Source organism: Oreochromis aureus, linkage group 12, assembly GCF_013358895.1.
Source record: "Oreochromis aureus strain Israel breed Guangdong linkage group 12, ZZ_aureus, whole genome shotgun sequence".
Classification (NCBI taxonomy): domain Eukaryota; kingdom Metazoa; phylum Chordata; class Actinopteri; order Cichliformes; family Cichlidae; genus Oreochromis; species Oreochromis aureus.
In genome coordinates, this window is record NC_052953.1 from 3,198,897 (window position 1) to 3,219,422 (window position 20,526).

The window sequence follows — 20,526 nt, forward strand, 5'->3', positions numbered from 1 at the left end:
CACAACAGGATTATTGGTAATGAAATGCCCATTGTGGTCCAGGATTAACCTGAGTGTCCCAGTATGCACAGGCATTGTTAACCAGGCCTGACATTTGGCTGAGCAAGGAGTCTCGGGCAGTGCTGCTGAATCTGCTGGACCAGGACCAGAGAGATGAAGGAGGTGCCACAAGTGAGACCCTTGGTTTGCGTTGCCAGCTACTGAGTGGAGCATCTCACATGGTGGTCTCCAGAAGTTGCTCAGGCATGCTCAAGCCCACTGTCCACTGCATCATCTTCCTCTGGGTTTGCAGGGCTGATGAAACTGACGGCTGTCATGTCACTAGAATGTATTCAGAACGATGCAAAAACGAAATGGTGCCAACAAGCATGCCAATACAGATATGGCACGTAAAATTCCAGCACTTTAAAGATGCACCACTAAGGGATACTTGCCTGCTGACAATAATCGTGGTCCGGGGGTACCTCCTCCAGGACAGACACCTCAGCAGATAGCTGGTCCCGCCAGTGAGCACCACTGACTGCCTCCAAACCAGTCTCCCCCTCATCTTGGGCATCATCCTCGGGCTCCTCGTCTGGGGCCACAATGTCACCAGCACTGATGCAGATATTATGCAGAACAGCACATGCTGTTATGACCTGAAACAGATGTTTTGTCTCGTAAATAAAGTATTTATACCTGATTATATACTACAGTTGCCATTATGATTCGTCAAACAACAATGACAATGTATTAGACTGATGCACATGTGGCACAAAGGTGTGGTGCACCTCCACCGCTTGAAGAAAGATCTAAAACCTGCAGGACACCGGCCCTCGAGGTCTGGAGTTGGACACCCCTGCCTTAGGTACACCTGCTCAACTGCTGTTAACACAAACGTCTAACCAGCTAACTTGATGGCAGCAATGCACTGGGTGGTGAAGACGACCTGCTGAAGTTCAAACCCAACATCAGAAAAAGGTGATGAGGTCACTGAATGTGGTTTGGTTGGTGACGCACGCACGAAGTCTTTTATTCAGTATAACCTGAAACTAGTGGCTGAGCCCACTGAGTCACCAGGACTCTGTTTGAAATCACAGCAGTCGCCCCCTGCTGGCCAATAAAGTCCTGCAGGTTTAAGGTCCTTAAGAGGCAGCTTGACCTTTTAGAACTGGAACTTGAGGATTTTCTGTGCTGTCTGTCGTGATGAGTCAGGCACTGGATCTCAGTTTGGGATAGGAGCGTTCACCTGAAGAAAATCGCCATCGACTGAAGATAAAATCAGAACTTCAGAACTGCCCCTGGGCTGCCTGCAGAGTCATCAGCCGGGAGCTGCCCTTCACTCCCTCTGTCAGTCTTATTTACAGCCTATGACCATAGGACATGTGCGTCATTGAGGATAGATTAAGTATAAATGCATCCAGTTTCTGTCCTGGCTGTCTGAGAGTCCATCTGCAATAATTTAGTAAAAAACAAACTGTTTGCTCTCATCTTTGGGTGCGTTCAGATCAGAGTACAGCACCCATGTTCTGTTTTTTATTTTAAGTGAATATTCGCCTTGAGGCGACTTTTGTTGTGATTTGGCGCTATATAAATAAAATTGAATTGAAATTGTAAAGCTACAGAACTCAGTCACCTTTATCCTCACTGAGAATTGTCCTCTGGAAATGTGACAAATTATAGTGCAATTATATTTTTAGATGGCCGAGGAGTCACCCAGAACAGTCTGAGTGCAGCATCCAAGACAGAACAACATGTTTAATCCATTTCTATCCCAGTCACAAAGCGATAAGTGGCACTTTTGTGTTTGATAGCAGAGGCTGTGACACAACAACCAGAAGGTCTCATTTGGGGAGGTAAATGGAAGCAGGTAGCGAGGCGTGCGCAGGCGGGGACAAGGTCCGTGCCACGGTCATTACCCAAAGACTTCACGAAACACCTCTGAAAGCTGAGGGACGAGAAGACTTCAGGGATTATATTTTTAAAGTGTTTTCAAAGTATTTTCTTTATATTTCACCCTGATTAAAGTTTTTTTCCCCACTGTGCTCAGATACCAGATCAGCACACACCCAGAAAAAAGCTAAAAGGACTTTCTGAAGCGTTCACAACAGATGAGCTGCTCATGAAAAAGGAGACAGAAGTCCATTTTGCAGCCTGCCCACACAAACCAAATATTCACCTGGCATGCAGGCAAACCATGAGCATTCCTGCAGTCCTCTGGGGTCTGCAGAAAGGAGAGCTTCACGGACATCACATGAGGACTGTGAAAGACGACTTTCTCAAAGCAAATGCTGCGGGAAAGTCTCATAACCATCGAGTGGGTTTATTTTGAAAGACATACTAGCTATAAATAAATCCGTTAGGCTTAGAGCCCAAAATGCTTAGCGTGCAGCTATGAGTTAAAGGGGAAAAATGTTGTGTTTTAGGAGAGGGCTGAACTTTAAGATGACAGCCAGGCTGGGATATGCTGGGTCAGAGCAGAGCATTATGAAAAATAGCACCAGTCTCTTGCATGTCACATGTTTTGCTCTGACCTGTCTGAGAACCAGAAGCTTTGAGCCCAGAGGCTTCAGTTTGAAACAAACCTGAGAAACAGCAGCAAGAAAGAATTTCTCTGCATTTTAAACTGTCAGACTGCTGAAAGTCTGAGGCTTCAGCATCAGTGTCATTAGAGGGCGTAAATCAAATGGTATTTTTTGACACTTGTGTGGTTTAATTGCTTCATTCCTACAAGTAAGACCTGAAATCCAGATACAGCAGCATAAGGCACGATGGTTTTCTGCGTCTGTGTCACAGTCGGCCATGCAGAGTGTGCCTGACGTCCCGAATGCAGCAGACGGAGGTGAACATAAAGTGAGTGTTTATTGCTGAATCAACAGAAAGTTCACACCGGTCAAAAAAACAGAAAACAAACTCCAAGTGGTAGGTAATGAGGAGCGTGCGAGCAGGTGGGAAACACAGCTGCAGACACTTAACCGAACGAGATAAGAAAGCGAACCTCAACAAGACACGGAGAGCAACGCTTACCAAAATAAAAGAGGAAGAGATGCAGCAGGACAGAGGGGCATGAATAATGTGACACAAGTGGACAAAAAGACAAACACAGACAGAAACCTGACGTGGACACACAAAGGAGGCTGGGATACACAACAAACCGAGAATACATCCTGTTATGAAACCTGGAAATATACAGAAACAAACCAGGAGATATAAAAGTCAAGATAACACAGACTTCATGGTCCCTGAATAGGCCTCAGCCCTCGTGTGACCAGGAATTGCATAAGCAGAAGAATATGACCCTCACCCTCAAGTCCACATGAACACTTCTGCTTGGTGGATCATAACCATGGAAAACAGTTTTCACTGTGCTGTCTTTATTTATTTATTTATATACATACTTACTGTATTTACTGTAAACCAGGGGTCTCCAACTCCAGGCCTCGAGGGCCGGTGTCCTGCAGGTTTCAGATCTCACCCTGGGTCAGCACACCTGAATCACATGATTAGTTCATTACCAGGCCTCTGGAGAACTGCAACACATGTTGAGGAGGTCATTTAACCATTTAAATCAGCTGTGTTGGATCAAGGACACATCTAAAACCTGCAGGACACCGGCCCTCCAGGCGTTGCTATGGCAGGAACGCCTCTTTGTTCCAGAGTATGAAGTGTGGGCTTTGTGTCAGCAAATTCAGTGAATGTAAGGACAATAATCATTTTCCTTCAGCTTTAAGTTTGGCCTGTGTTTCTTTAATCTATGTTCCTTAATTATTGTTATTCCTGCTTTTAGTTCTCTTGATGGTATTCTGTTGGTGTTATATTTGTTGTTTTTAGCTTCTAGTTTCAGACACTGTATCTTCCCTGTGTTCCATGTTTCATATCCAGTCAGTCATGTCTCAGGGTCAAGTCCATGTCACTGTGCACACGTCATGTTTTACTTTGATAGTCTCGCGTCCTATGTTAGTGTGTTCAGTTTTGCTTCCCTTTTGTCTTGTTTTGTCTGATTAGTCTCAGCTGTGTTCCCACCTGTTTCCCATCCTCTCCAGTCTTCCCCTGTCTGTTGTTGGGTCCTCCATGTTGCTGTGTGTAGTTCAATGGTGTAGCATTGCAAGTTTCTTAGTTCTAGTTCGGTTTGTTTCTTTATTATTCATGCATTTTTTTTTTTTTTAATTTTTTTTTAGTTGTTTTTTTCCAGCCATAAAACTGCCGCCTTTAGTTAAGCATTCTGTCTGCGAGTCCTGCGTTTGGGTCCTAGCCCACCATTCAGAGCACAAAATGTGGCAGTTTCTTCAAATTTTTATTGTTGTTATAAAGGAGAAGACTCAGAGATATGGTGAAATAGGACGTGTGGAGGGTTGGTGTGACAGAGGAGGATGTCAGGGGGAGATGGAGACAGATGATCTGTTGTTGTGACCCTTAAAGAGATCGTCTGACAGAAGAGGGAGAAGAGAATAAACATGTTTTTGGTACGATGGATCTCTCTGGAGACAGCGATGCTCCTACAGTTAAACATATTCATGAATATTTTTTCCCTTTAGGTGTAGGAATCAGTTGCACATGTATTTTTTTTAATTGTGTCAAACTAAGTCAGTTTTATTCACACTGCAGGGTTTGCAGTAATAGCGTTCACAGCGGTTTGTTGCAGATTCAATTTCATTTCCATCCATCAAGTTTTTCATTCAAATAAGATCTAAAAGAGCTAAACTAAGACTTGCTTGGTGTCAGAGCTGCTGTCGCTCTTTCATTTTAGTGACTTGTTTTGATGACATAAACTACTATGAATAATGATATCGCCTCTCCAGCAGCAGCCAGGAGGAACAAACAATGAATGCTAAGACTCATTATTCTTTAATCAAAGATGGGAACCAGAAGGGTTGTGGTGGTTACTCACACGAAAACAATCAAAATAACGAGCTAAAAACAAAAAAGGGGAAGAGCAGTTAATATTGTAAAGGAGATATAATTTGCGAGACTGCACACAAACCATAACTGGGTCAGGTGTGCACTGACAGCCCTCTGCTCTGAATGTGGCAGCAAGATGATAAAATACAACTTTTCAGTAAGAGCACTCCTGTACCCTCATTGCACAGCTTCACATCAGGCATGCACAGCCTTAGCAGTGCATTTGCTCTTGTGATTCAGCAAAACATGCAAAGTAACCAGAGGTCAGCTAGCGTATTCCCACAGATAACTAATATAGAATCTGTTATGAAAGAAAGATCAGAAACTAACTTGGAGCTCACTATTTCTTTCCCTTCAGTCTGTCCATCTATCCGTGCTATCTGCATCGTCTGACCAAAAAGGCAAACATTTCAAACCTGCTTATGAGTGAAAACACGGTTTGAATGATTAAAAGGCTATATGTTTTTATAAAAAATATATATATCCTGCCATCAAACCCATTTCTGTCTGTGACCATGTAGACTTGGTCTCTGTAACTGGGGGGAAAAAAACACCTATACCTCTATCAGGAGGCTTCAGATGACTGAATTCACATCTTTAGCTGATCTTAACACATGAACTCCCCCTCAGTACTTTCCCATTACCAGTCTTTAGCTGACCACCTCCCTCTAAAGTCTGTTTAATAGCAGCTAAGGCAAGCAAGTGGACTTCTCATGTCCTGACTCCTGCTCTGCACAGACAGCACTACTCATCAAACCAAATATAATATGTCAGTCTGGGCTAATACACTATATTGCCAAAAGTATTCACTCACTCATCCAAATCACTGAATTGAGGTGATCCAATCACTCCCATGGCTACAGGTGTATAAAATCAAGCACCTAGGCATTTGTGAAGAAATGGAGCTCACTGAATTCCAGCGTAATACTGTGGCAGGATGTCACCTGTGCAACATAGAATAGACTAGAATAGAATAATCCTTTAATCCTTTAATTGTCCCACAAGGGGAAATTTGGTTGTAACAGCAGCCAGAAAGACACATATACAAACAAACAAACAGTACACAGGACACAGAACAGAAACATACACAATTATTCTTACATATTTACATTAAGGACAATGGTTACTATAAACAGAGTACTGTACAGTTATTAAATTAAATATAAATAACTACAGATAAGAGGCAAACCAGGTTGTAGTGCGAATCGGTTGATTAACTTATTGCAGTTACAGCGCCGATGTAAACATCTATGATTGTTGGGAGCAGTTCTGATTGTACAGTCTGACAGCTGCAGGGAGGAAGGACCGGCGGAAACGCTCCTTCATGCATCTAGGATGCAGCAGTCTGTCACTGAAGGAGCTCTGCAGTTCAGCAACACTTACATGCATGGGGTGGGAGACTCTGTCCATCAGAGATGTTATTTTGGCCAGAGTCCTTCTGTCTCCCACCACCTGCACTGGGTCCAGGATGCATGTCCAGTCCTGAAGCTTCCTCACTACTAAATATTCAACAGACAAATGTTAGGGCTATCATTACAAAGTGGAAGCGTTTGGGAACGACAGCAAATCAGCCACAAAGTGGTAAACCACGCTGCACACATAGTGCACATAGTGCATGTTTTCACCAACATTCTCCAGAGTCAGTTGCTACAGACCTCAAACTTCATGGTTCCTTCAGATTAGATCAAGAACACTGTGCACAGAGCTTCATGGAAGGGGTTTACATGCCTGAGCAGCTGCATCCAAGCCTTATATCACCAAGTGCAATGTAGAGCATCGGATGCAGTGGTGTAAAGCGCGCAGCCACTAGATTCTAGAGCAGGGGTTTCCAACTCCAAGCCTCGAGGGCCGGTGTCCTGCAGGTCTTAGATGTGTCCTTGATCCAACACAGCTGATTTAAATGGCTAAATGACCTCCTCAACATGTCTTGAAGTTCTCCAGAGACCTGGTGATGAACTAATCATTTGATTCAGGTGTGTTGACCCAGGGTGAGATCTAAAACCTGCAGGACACCGGCCCTCGAGGCCTGGAGTTGGACACCCCTGCTGTAGAGCATTGGGCACATGTTCTCTGGAGTGATGAATCACGCTTCTCCGTCTGGCAATCTGATGGACAAGTCTGTGTTTGGCGGTTACCAGGAGAACGAGACTTGTCTGGCTGCGGTGGGGGCGATTTTCAGGCTCCTCAGTTTCACACTTCATGCTCTCAACTTTGTGGGAACAGTTTATGGTCCCAGCATTGATCCCTGAGGGACACCATACTTAACATGCACATGAATTAGGCTGCAGTATTACTAAAACTTCAAAGGATACAAAAATGTTGTCTTATAATAATTGTCAGTTATTTCAGGTTTTTGACTTCATGCAAAATTAAAAATAGATTACATTTCCATTTACATAACTGCTTGAATTATAGCACCTCCTCTTTGACTGACCATACGTGAGTGTAGAGTAGTAAAGGAGTCATGCCTCCACCTGACAGCTTTTAATCACCAGATGTCCTTGTCACTGCACGATCGACTGATTGTTAATGAAAAAAACTTGGCAGTTGAACAAAAGTGATAAGTGACGTTGAATCCTGGACTGAAAGCCACAGATAACTGGACGATTCTCTGTCACAGTTTCTTCCTCCGCTCAAACAGGTTAACTGAATTCTTACTCCAAATGGGTAACAAAGCTGAGTAAGTAATTTAAAATGTATTTCTCCCAAACTTTGCAGTTGGTTTACAAACCCAGCGATGCTTCAGAAAGTTAAACCTCTGACTTTGTGTTTGACACCATGTTCAGAGGTCACATCTGAAGGATTTTCACAGTAAAAGAAAAGTGGATATAAAAAACATAACAGAAAATAAGCATCAAATGAAATATTTGTAGACTCTGCACATTTGCTCCTTCTGCAGGCCTCTGCTGTTTGCATGTTGACACTAATGGAGCATAACTTTAAACCAGGCTGGCCACAGTCAGGATTAGCCCACAGTCCTAGCACAGGAGCTAATAACAGCTGATTTTCATGCCATGCAGAATCAGCTGATGGCTCAGAATTTCCCATCCTTGCCCTAACCCAGTAAACGTTTATAGTTCACAAACAAATCTTATACAACTTGCATATCTCATGCAACTCATTCGCATTCCTGGGGCTGCAGCACTACTTTCCACCAAGAGATAAGAGCCCCGCTTTAAAGATGTGCAGAGTGTGCATTAGCAGGCTGGATGTGTACTGGTGGCATAAGCCAGCCTTATCAGCCGGGGGACTGTGGTTTGTATCCTGTCTGTACCTTTGTGTTGTGCTCTTTTTTTTCTCCTCCTACTACTGTTTTGTTTCAGTTTCACCGCCTTTTACTTTCTTTCACTCTCTCGAGTGAGGCACTAGAAACTTTGTTAGGATTGTGGTTTGGTATAAGAAAATAAGCCCCTTCACAACAGCAACACTGCATAGTAGTTACTGAGCGAACCACATCAGGGTGTCCAGGTGTAGCTCTCCCACAGAGGGTCCCACATTTTGATTGGCTCCAGTGTACCAAAGCCAACAGGTGGCTTCCACAGGGGAGCATTATTTTGTATGACAAAAACATAAAGGGTTTATTTTAATGAGTGAATCCTTGTATGAAGCCAGCTCACTCTGAAGACCCAAAACTGTGACAGTATTCGAACGGTTTGCAGGTGGAGGTAGTGAGGCTGACACCATCTGACCTGCTTTAGCTTGCCTGACGTCCAGCTCCTCTACTTCATGCTGACTTATTCAGTGTCTGATGGCTTCTCTGTTCTGTGTCAGTGGGAGTATTTGGAGCCACATGTGGAAACATCACGGTGTATATGGACATTTTCTTTGATTAAAATAGTCCTGATGAACCTGACTGAGCCTCATACAACATGCAGTCAAACCTCAGTGGCCCTCGCATTAACAAACACAACCCCAAATATGGCTGATTTCCATTTTCAGGACCACAGGCCGCTTTTATTCAGCACAGTATGGAAGCGTTGAAGAACTGATGTTACAGCAGGGAGCCATATCTTCTCCTTTCAGCACTTAGGACGAGGGGAGAGACGATCATTATGTGATCAAAATGGATTGTCAGTGGGAAGCAGCTCTAAGCTGGGATTAGTCTGATACGACAAGATGTGCCGCCGTACAAGAGCTCCCCTAAGAAAAACACTGTGTCAAGTTACATTTTGCATATCAAAAGGCATTTTATTATGTTATGGGCATTTTCTCAAATGGATCTTTATTACTCTGACTCTGCTCAACTCAAACAAGATTCCCAGGAATCACACTCACTGTTATTTCACACCATATTTAAACGCACAGTGTGAACTTTAGCCCCACAGTCATTACTGGTCCCCACAAACCTTAGCCAAACTGGCCTTTTGTTCAAGGATTTAGTTTGAAATCTGTTGGGACATACAGGAATGATGGGGAAGAGGAGGATGGGAGCTTGGACGCACCAATGACGGCATCTGTGGCCGTGCGATATGCAGCCAAACAAAAGTTTTGTTGCCTAAACCAACCAACCACACAAAGGACTCTGGATCCAAACCAGCGTCTGTGGTGTGTGAGTCAGGTGCTTTATATGGTCTCCATCCACCCCGACCTCCTGATCAGCTCTGACACACCAAACAGCAGACTTTTCTTTCTCAAACTCTTTCAAAAATACTTTTTTATAGTTTTAGTGAATGGTGGAAACAAACCTGGAGACATATGATGGCGACTTTGTCTTGTTTTGTCAGGGTTACTTGGTCACTTCCTGTTTTACTTTGAAGGTTTGTTTTCTCGTGTGTTTTTAATTGTGGTTTCACTTCCTGCTTTTGTTCTTTTCCCCTCATTTGTGATTGTCTGCTCAACACTAATCAGTGTTTAAATGTTCCAACCTGTATCTCAGCATTGAGCCTTTTCCCCGTTTCTTCTGGATTCTTCTTTTAGTTTGTTATTTGTTAGATTTTGTGTTTTCAGCCTTTTGGTTCAGCGAGTAAAGGCCCACGTTTTGTGGTCTCTTTTCCCCATTTGAATCCTTTCTCAAAATACTTGCTCTCATTAAAGCATCAACATAAATGTGTATTTGAGCATCTGTAAAGTAACACTGACTGTGAATGTGAATGCAGTCCAATAAAGGCAGAAAATGGCTCTTTTTAGCGTTACACCGACAGTCTCGTTTCTGTATTTCTCCTGTCTGGCGGTAAGACTACCCATCAGCCCACTCAGTGGAGTAGGAGTGAAAAGTTCAAATATTGGACTTTCCTGTGAAGGGATGACTGCCCTGTGCCAACATCAGCACAAAGGGATCAGCGCAGCGAGTGAGCTCTCTGCAGCCAGCCTCAGTCGATGCGTTCTTCAGATGTAGGAGCAGCATCAGTGTGACGCTGTGATCCTCTGTGTACGCTCACTCGTACAAATTCATAAATCCTTGTCAGTGTTCCTGTTGTTCCCGTGAGTGTTTTGTTTTTCCTCTGTTTTTGGCATCACGTCTGACTCTGGCTCCTCACAGGTTTGGCTTCTTAATCCTCATTTTCAAAAGCAAAAACTGCTCCCCTTTCTTATCCAAGCCTGGAACAACTTGAGGAATAGACAGTCTAATCCGAACTGCTGCTAATCACTCAAAGTTGAATATTTACAGAAGTATAAATGGTATAAACCTGGCATAGAAAGTAAGGACATTTGTGCCTGGTTGAACCTTTCTTTGTTGTAACAATGCTTCATGGCAGTAAATCTTACCCTGTTTGAAAGCCTGCTTATTTCTTCTTAAATGGTGCCACATTTTTAAGGAAAATGCATTTGTTGGTTGAGCAGCTACAGAGCTCAGTATGTGGCTGATACCCATGAAAACTCTTTTCTCTGCCAATCAACTTATTTTGCTATTAACTCTTGCTTGGTGTTGTTATCGGATGATTGAAGTCTGAAGAAATGAGACAAACTAGAAATTTAACAACTCATCGGTTTAACCAACAGAAGTCTCGTTTGCATGTGGAAGAGCCGTACACAGCCACAACATCCTGCCTCCTCCTGCTGCTGATCGCCAGCTTGGTCACACACGTGCGGGATGGCATCTCATTCTTCTACCAGCATTTCTCACAAGTGAGTCGGTCTGGTTGTGTTGGTGATACTGGCACGAACGGCACACCCACGCTGAGCCCACAAGTGTTAGACGATTGAGGTCAGGACTGCAGGCAGGCCATTCCATCCTCTCCACTCCCAAACTCTGGAGATGGTCTCTGATAACCCCGGCTCTGTGGGGGCGAGGGTTGTCAGCCCTTGAGTTCCAATGGTTGCAGAATCTCATCTTGATCTATCTCTGCACTGAGATCAAGATGTTGCAAAACTGACTTGACAGAGGAAGGCAGTAATGACAGGCCTCGTAGCAGCCCTGTGAGATCAGAGACTGGCTGTGTGCAGTCTGGTCTGGATTGTTTGGGTAGAGAGCCGTCAGCTATGTCATTCTGCAAACCTTGACTCCAAATCTGTAGAAGACTGCCTGCGGTTCTTAAGTTCTGACAGGGTGAGGAAATCGACTTCTTGTGGCCTCATCTTCTCAGGGCGCCCACGTCCCGGCCTGTTTCTGTTTATAGAACTTGGCCTTCAAGTTGGAGCTGGTACTACGGCTCTCTCCAAATAATCCTGCAATTTGTTTTGCAGAACACCAGCTTGAAGTTGTCCTATGGCACAGGTGCTTTAATCAGGTGCCAAACTGTCAGCGGCTGTTTTATCAGCAGCTCAAAACAAGAGTCAATAGCAGAATAAGCTGTTTGGCTTTGGCAGAGAAGATCTAGGAAGTTTTAATGGGTGCAACCCAAATATTTAACTCTGCTGCTCAACCAACAAATGCATTTTCACCACAAATGTGGCACCATTTAAGGGGAAATAAAAAGGTTTTCAATGGTATGAGAGGTATTTACTGCCGAGAAGCATTTGTTTCACGAAATAAATGACTGGCCAAACTCAGATTTCCTGACTTTTTGTGCTAAATTTAGCTTAAAATCACAGCATGTCATGCAGGCTGTGCGAGTGAGGGCATTTTCCTCATCAGTAAGAAGCTAGACGGGAACAATCATGGATCAGTCGTTTATGTAAGTTATGTTGGTCCTTACACTACAGGACACGTACGACAACACGCCTGATTACTGCCAATGAGGAGAGAATCAGAAGCAGCCTGATAGTTAAAGGTCATTCATCAGGACCTGCAATAACTGCAGATCCAGGTCTTTAGAGTAGGTAGTGATAATTTAGAAATAACCGGCTCTGAAACTCTGTATTAGTGAATAATTTCTCATTACTCCGGACTTGTTCCTTTAATTGAGTATCACTAAACTTTGTCATGTTCTTTGCTGGTTTCTACAGTAGGAATTCATCTTTTTCTGTTCAAACCTAATATGTATACTCAATAGATTCTTACTTCCTACTTCAGGGTTATTTCACCATTACCTACTGTTTATGTGTCCTTTAAATATGATGCTTCATTTTCCTTTATTTTACTTGAATCATTATCTCCCTTAGGTTGAAAGTATATTTGGAGATTCATTTTCTGTTGATTTTTTTTCATCCTTCTGAGGAAAAACATCAATGATTTTTTGGCTAGCAGGCAATCTGTTTATTCTTGTTTTAAAGCTTCAGTCACTACTAACCAGCGAAGACGCACAGGTGTGCACTACAACACAAGTTCAACATAACCAGACTTGGCTAGCTCGACAAAACCTAAAAACCCAGTCAGAGGCAGGCATCACAATGGTAGCACCTTTGCTAACTCAGGCTTTCTGTTTCAGATTTGTTGCATCGTTTGCATCGTTCTGCTCGGAGCTGGAGCTGCTTCACTCGATCGACTCTCCTTTGCTAAATGTCGCTGTGAGTACTCCTCCAGTTGAAGCTCCTGTTTCCTCGATCAGTCCTCTGCAATGAACTCAAACGAGAATCGAAGGCTTACTCGCACTCTCACAGGCCTCTAATGATTTATTAATCCACTCTGTTAATCCACTGTCAGTTACTGATCACCAAGGTCTCAGATGGATTTAATGAGACTTATGGATTGCTTTTGTTGCTCATTTGCAGCATTTGGTAAAAAGACACCAGATACACATTTAAACAAAACATTCTTCATCATTTTCATAACCTGAAAGCTCTAAAATGTGTCCTTGTTTGCTAATAATGTTTTTCTGAGTTCGCGGTCAGTGGTTTAATCTCTTACTTTGATGTGTTTTCATGCACACAGATAACTCATTTGTACCAAACAGTCAGAGTATTAGCACATGCACAATTCACTCTAGGACGTCCTTGAGTTTGCACAAGTTATTTATTAACAACTAAGAGGATGTGCAGCAGTCTGAGGACTAACAGGAAATTATTGGAGGAAATAAGGGTACAGTGTGTCCGTTCTCCTTCATACAAAACAACTTTCTTTCTTAAATCATGAAATAAACTAACAAAAACATTTTCTGTGTAAAACAAACAAACAAAAAAATTCAACAGGAGGATACAAACTCAGATTTTTTGTCTGCGTGTGAAAATATATGTATCTATTTATTTAAGATATTTGGGTGAATCGAGCAATCGAACCTTTGTGACCACTTGCTCCTCTTTTAGGAGCTACTGACTCAGCCAGAGTCATCAGATGAGTCACAGGAAACATCAGCTAATTAGTACTTAAGGAGATGAGTAATACCAAGGCAAGAGTCTTCCAGGGAAAATGGTCTGACCTTTACCAGCAGCGAGCTTTTGTAGACTCTAATTTGAGGTTTGATCAAAAATCAGATCTATAAAAATCCAAAAGGACCAGATTGAAATTTGATCTTCTGTCCAGTATCATCGTCTCAGTCATGTTGGGAGAGGTTCGAGCCCTGCTGCTAGTTTTCCAAACAAGACTCCCAGAAGTCCCACTCTGAACCGCTTCAATTGTGCACTGTGGGATTTCATCAGGAGCTTCAAACCATCATCATCTCCTTCAGACTAACTAACTAACTAAGTAGAGGTGATGACAGCTGGGTCTCGAGCTGCAATCCAGGGTTTTTGGCTGTTTACAGAGGAAGAGTTCAGTTTCCAAGCCTGAAGGCAGCGACGTGCGAAACCAGGAGCTTTTTTTTTCCATTTGGAGGAATTGATCCAAATCAGAAAAAGTGTGTGTTTGGTGGTGGTTGGCTGAACTTTCAGAGGGAACAATTTGAACTGTGGTGCATGCCAGCTCTCCATCTCATGCCCGTCCACATGCACATCTCCATCTCCACACAGGCTGCTACCCAAAATCAGCTCCCTGCAACTATTCCCACTTCGTGGCAATGAAAATTAAGTCAAAGGTTTGCTGTTCGAACACACTGCACGAGATCCTGCACCCAATTCACCTGGAGCCAGATGCACTTAAAGAACTGAACGTCCAGAACGTGTCTGCTAGGTAGACTCAGAGCAGCGCACCACTGTCCTAAGACTGATTTTGAGGCTCCCGGTTGCAATAATTTTAATGTTTTATGCATTTAAACCTCACTGATTCTTTCCAGTGATGAGAAGAAGACTGATTTCAAAGAAGTCTATGAGAACATGACACCATCACTGAATATATGAGTAAATATTCAAATATTAATAGTTAATTTCAAGTCTAATTGAATACAGTGTTACATAAATGTAATATACATTTATATGAACACAGAAAATGAAGCAGGGTCTAATTTCAGGTGTGGCTTCATTTGCAGAATCAGCTGCAGCATGCAGTGCTGCACAAACTACATCATCACTATCACTGATGACTCCTGATCGGAACACAGAGTTGTTCAGTTTATTGGGGCCATGATTTCTTTGGGGTTTTATGGAGAGATTTGCATCCTTGTGCTATTTTGTTTATGGTCTCATTATGTTTCCTGGTGTTTTTGAGTCATTTTGTTATTGGCGAGCTTTAGTACTTAGAGGGTAAGAAGGTCGTCAGGTCTCTTCGTGTTGCCCTTCTGTTCCTCGGGTCTCTGTGGCTGTTCTTTTGCCTTTTTTCGTCAGGTTTGGACGTTTGAGTCTTTATCTCAGTGTAAGTTATTTCCTGTTTTATTTTGGTGGTCTTTTTTTCATCATGTGCTTTGTATTTTGTTCGATTTCCCTTGTCTCATTATCCCTGATTGGTTGGATTACTTTTGTACTTCTTAATGCTGCTTATACAGAATAACAGACTCCTTTTGTTTTCTACTCGTGTTACTCTGTCTGCATCTGGGGCCAAGCTGACAATCCCAGGAGCTTCATATAGGGAGAGTGACTGGTTGGGTATCAGCGGGGGCTCACTGACCCTGCAACAGGTTAATGTGGCCGTGTCGCTCGAGAACAAGCCAGTAATGAACTGTAATCTCTAACAATCCTACACAATAAGGAAAAACCCCTGAGACTGAAAGCATGAGCTGCACCAAGGTCGTCGGTGTCTCTCTGGCCTTTTCCACATACTTCCTGTCGCGTGTGTGATTACGTGCAATGTTTATGTATTAAAGTTGTGGCCTTTACTCTTTTTAGGACTTCCTGACAGGCCTTGTTTTGCATTTGCACTTCTCCATTTAAAGAATGAATATTGGCCCTGTTTTTAAGACATTATTAATATATGCATAAACACTGGCCTGCGGTGCTGAGCCGGTTATATGTAAAAATGTTCCTTACTTTTACTGAATGGGTTGTTTGGATGGATTGCTCAGGGTGTTTTTTTTCACTAAAAGGTCAACAGTGAGTGAATTGTCCTCTCAGTCAGATCCACTCCTGTCTTAACGGGACCTCACGTTCATTTTTATATACAAAACACTCTGCAACTTCCTGTTGAGATGTGTTAGCTTCAAAGTTGTTCAGAAACCATCACAGCTCATGTCTGCGCACACACTGACTTTAAAGCTGCATCAACACATGACTGGGGTACGGTGTACATTTTAGGACATCGTCAGGTCTCAGGAAAAAAGTTGTCAGGTATCAGTGTCACACAAAATTGTCAGGTCTCAGAATCACACGAAAAAATGTCAGGTCTCAGGAAAAAAGTTGTCAGGTATCAGACTCACACGAAAAATTGTCAGGTATCAGGAAAAAAGTTGTCAGGTATCAGACTCACACGAAAAATTGTCAGGTATCAGGAAAAAAGTTGTCAGGTATCAGACTCACACGAAAAAATGTCAGGTCTCAGAACACGAGCTATCAGACAGAGAGAAAATCTTCCTGCAGGTGGCGCTGTTGTCACGTCCCACCAATGACTGTAGTGACAGCTGCAGTCACGGAGAAACTTGCGTATCTCTGTTCGGGAATAGCAGATAGAGCGTAGACTCTGAGAGGAGGGCCAGCGTTTACGCTTCGAAAACACGACCGAGTGTTTTAACCTGACAGCCTGAGGTGTTCTTCAGTAAACTGGACTACCTGACAGAAGGACCCGAGGCCCCGCTGCACTGTTTCGGTAAGTTAAATGTGTTTGTAAGCTACTCCGTAACTACCGTCCTTAGCTAGGTCCTGAGACCTAGCTAGCTAAGATGTCAGGGTTCGTTTAGCTAATCTGTGCAGATGAATGCATTTACTAAAGAAATCAAGAGAAACGCCCCGGGCTGCTCAGTCACTTACTGTTACTGTACTTTTATTATTATACTGTAAAAGCAACAGGCTGCATCCTGCTTCAGCTCCTGTGCAGAGCTGAATATTAAAGATGTGCAAACAACAGCATGTTTTCAGGCTCTTGCCACATCTGTAAAGACAGTAACATCTTTTTAAAAGCTTGTACTTCAGTAACTCCTCATTAATCAGGAACTATGGATTAAAGTACTGTAGTGTACTGTAATACTGAAAAAATGTAAGAGAAGAACTTCAGATCCTGAGTGTGTGAGGACAGAAGAATCAGCTTTATTTCAATTTTGAGGGATAAAATTTATAACTGAGTTTGATGGTTCTGTTCTCTTTGTGATTACAGGAGCTGCCCTCAGATTCAGACCTCAGCACCACCCAGTGACAGCAGACAGATCATCCAACATGTTAACTGCAAAATGAACTGATGAAAACAGTACAAAGGTTAAAGTACCACACGTGCTGTAGTGAAAGCTGCAGCTTTATTGATAAAGTTAAAAACAAAAAAAACAAAAGGATTAATCACTCATGTAACTGTGTCACTATATATCAGCATTAACAGGACCTCAGTTTGTATCTCAGACCTGCACAGCTTCTGTTTTAAACACTTGATGTACTCAGCTGCATGAAGAGCATATGAGATTTTGTCTAACACAATTAAATAAAACCTGATGAAGGTCAAAGGTCATCATGTTGAATGTTGTAGTATGTTGAACTACAAACTTGTGATCTGGAGGTCTTTCAGTTTTTTACACAGTTTTATTCATACCAGAGTAACCAGAGAGGATCACATATTTTTAAATATATAACTTTCTACAGGACTGAATATAATATCCTTATGTAAAAGTCTGGAGCCTTTGGGGAGTATCCGAGTATTTATAACATTACACAAACCAAAGGTCTCCATCACAGTGTTCATGAAATGCTGGGTTTATCCATCTCCTGGATCGGGCCTACGGAGGAGTGCTGAAGATTTCCCTGTGAGGGAGCTGCTGGTGAAGATCATGAGTCCTGCTTGATCAACGCGATGAGCTTCAGTGTTCCTGGTGTTTCTTAAATGATGCCTTTTTCAGTAGGTCAACAGAACTTCTGGCACAGGACAGCTGTGATGAAAGAAAGCGAAGAAGTTTCTCCAAACCTCTGGACACAGGAAACCCAGCTTGGTCCTGATGGTCTCCCTCACTAGTTTCTCTCCAGGGTGAATGTAGCTGTTGATATAATATGGATTATTATTAAATGAAAAGAACAAATTAGACTACATTACTGAGACGTTCTGCTGATGTTTTTAAAGTCTCCATGTTACCAGGCTGTAGAGGGCTCTGAAGATTTAAACAGTTTTATATCCATTACACTCACAGTCTTATGTTAAAATCTCAAAGGACAGCACTATATTTTTGATATTAACAGTAACTCTGGGCCTCTGTAGAGTGTGCAGATGATCTCATCGCTGTCTAAAAATGTATAACAAAACCTAAGGAGTGCTGAATCCTTCAATAACACAGACTATTAGAGTAGCAGGTGTGTAGCATCGCTAACTAGCTAGCAACAAGCCTCCAACACAGTGCGTATGCTAGCGGCTAATCTAACTAACAAATTAACAACAGAGCGATTTTAGAACTATAAGACGATAAACTGTGTGTCCTTTTTTTTTTTTTTTTTTTATAACAGTGACATGGTTGTATTTACCTTAATTAAACGAGTCGTCAGTCGTGGTAAACCAGCAAAAAAAAAAACCTCGAGCAGCCGGGCTAAGTAAAAAGTGTAGGGGGGCGTGTTTGCGGTCACCAGCGGGTGTGTGGGCGGGAGCGTTACACATTCGCTCCACCTCAAGTCACTACTCCAAATTTGCAAGATGGCAGCCTCCATCTGAGACTGAGACCTGACAATTTTTCGTGTGAGTCTGAGACCTGACAATTTTTCGTGTGAGTCTGAGACCTGACAATTTTTCGTGTGATTCTGAGACCTGACATTTTTTCGTGTGATTCTGAGACCTGACAATTTTTCGTGTGAGTCTGAGACCTGACAATTTTTCGTGTGAGTCTGAGACCTGACATTTTTTCGTGTGATTCTGAGACCTGACAATTTTTCGTGTGATTCTGAGACCTGACAATTTTTCGTGTGATTCTGAGACCTGACAATTTTTCGTGTGAGTCTGAGACCTGACAATTTTTCGTGTGATTCTGAGACCTGACAATTTTTCGTGTGATTCTGAGACCTGACAATTTTTTCGTGTGAGTCTGAGACCTGACATTTTTCGTGTGAGTCTGAGACCTGACAATTTTTCGTGTGAGTCTGAGACCTGACAATTTTTCGTGTGAGTCTGAGACCTGACAATTTTTCGTGTGAGTCTGAGACCTGACAATTTTTCGTGTGAGTCTGAGACCTGACAATTTTTCGTGTGAGTCTGAGACCTGACAATTTTTTCGTGTGAGTCTGAGACCTGACAATTTTTCGTGTGAGTCTGAGACCTGACAATTTTTCGTGTGATTCTGAGACCTGACAATTTTTCGTGTGAGTCTGAGACCTGACAATTTTTCGTGTGAGTCTGAGACCTGACAATTTTTCGTGTGAGACTGATACCTGACAACTTTTTTCCTGAGACCTGACGATGTCCTAAAATGTACACCGTACTGGGGTGCTCTGTACTGGCACATGTACATGTGCTCTTCATTTGTTTCTTCGTGCCACAGCTGTTAGTGTTTTAGTTTTGGTCCTACCTCTAAAATCCTTCTGCCAAACCTTCTGCCAAATTTGATAAAAATCTGCTCAATGGGTCCAAGGAACAAGTTGTACCTGTTTAATTACGTAACAGGTACTGAGCGTTTTCTTAAATACAGAGAACCCTTCAAATGTCGTAGCAGAAGAATTAAAATCTTAAATAAACATAAATTAAATTTAATCCCAACAGTCCAGAAGTCTTGGTTTCATCGAATGTGAAAGGGCAGATTTTCATGATGGTAGTGAGACCTGCTGTGATGTCAGGACGCTGAGCTGGAGGCAGCAAAGGCGAAGATGTCGAGAGTTTTACTGGGAGTGACCAGAATGGACAGGTTTGGAGGTGAGCACATCAGAGAGACGGCTCCGGTTGAGTGTTTGAGAAACACAATTAGGCAGGCAAGGCTGTAAAGGTTTGGAGATGAACAGAGGAGAGAGACTGGATAGATTCATGGACGTAGTGAAGAAGGGCGATTGGTGTGACAATGGTGAGATACTACTGTAGGGAAACGGCGAGATGGAGGCAGATGATCGACTGTGGCAACGACTAAAGGGAGGAGCTGGAAGAAGTAGTGTCGTCTTTATTCCAACCAGAGATACAATGACTACACTTAAACTCCAAAACCTCCATCCATCCTCGTCCACTTGTGGTCCTGGAGCCTATCTTTGCTGTCACGGGTGAGAGGCCGGGTTAAATCTCTAAAGCTGTAAGCAGAAGCAGAAAATATGAAACAGACTTTCTCAAATATCAAAATGATTTTAACCTCCTCGTCAGAATCAGCTGTAGACGTGTTATACAGCAGGAGAGAGAATGCACAGCTCAGCAGCTTAAGGAGACGACTTACGCTTGGGTGGTAGTCTTTTTCATCGTCTGCTTACAAGGTGACGTGTAAAACGATCAGACGAGGCAACCTGACCTACTTCAAACTCTGTATGGGGGCTACTAATTCACCCTCCTTACAATTTGGGCACAGTTTATGGCTCTTTGTGCTGAGCTGCTTCTGGTAAACTGAGTATCATGAAAGCCAGCGATGACAGGGGGTGGGAGAGCACTGCTCCACTCTCATTATTCATCATTGTTTCAGCAGTTTGTGCGACACAGCAAGGAAGGGAAGGAAAAGAAAGAGCACGTATTGACAGTGGGAGGCATGACCGTGATGTGTGTGTCCAGTAATCAGAAATAATCAGGAAATTAAATCCAACGGCAGTTCACACACTGATGGAACAGAACAGCAAGAATTACACAATGTAAAACATAGAATTAGAATTACATATTTCACAACAAAAAGGACAAATTGTAGATGCACAACAAGTAGAACCGAGGCCATAATGACAATGCCCTAATGATCTGCAGTCATGCTGCCATTCAAGCTGCATTTCTTGTATTTTGTGCCAGTAGGGGGAAGAAGA

General features: G+C 42.8%; 1 protein-coding gene across 1 annotated transcript in view; it reads left to right on the forward strand.

Moving 5' to 3' along the window:
- Positions 1-3,579: 3,579 nt before the first annotated feature.
- Positions 3,580-20,526, forward strand: part of adamts3 (ADAM metallopeptidase with thrombospondin type 1 motif, 3) — a 184,556-nt gene continuing 167,609 nt past the window's right edge. The window contains exons 1-2 of the mRNA XM_031756603.2: positions 3,580-3,676; positions 12,627-12,705. Of these exons, the coding sequence (XP_031612463.2) occupies positions 12,698-12,705 (8 nt within the window). The 5' untranslated portion in view covers positions 3,580-3,676; positions 12,627-12,697. The remainder of the gene's footprint in view (positions 3,677-12,626; positions 12,706-20,526) is intronic.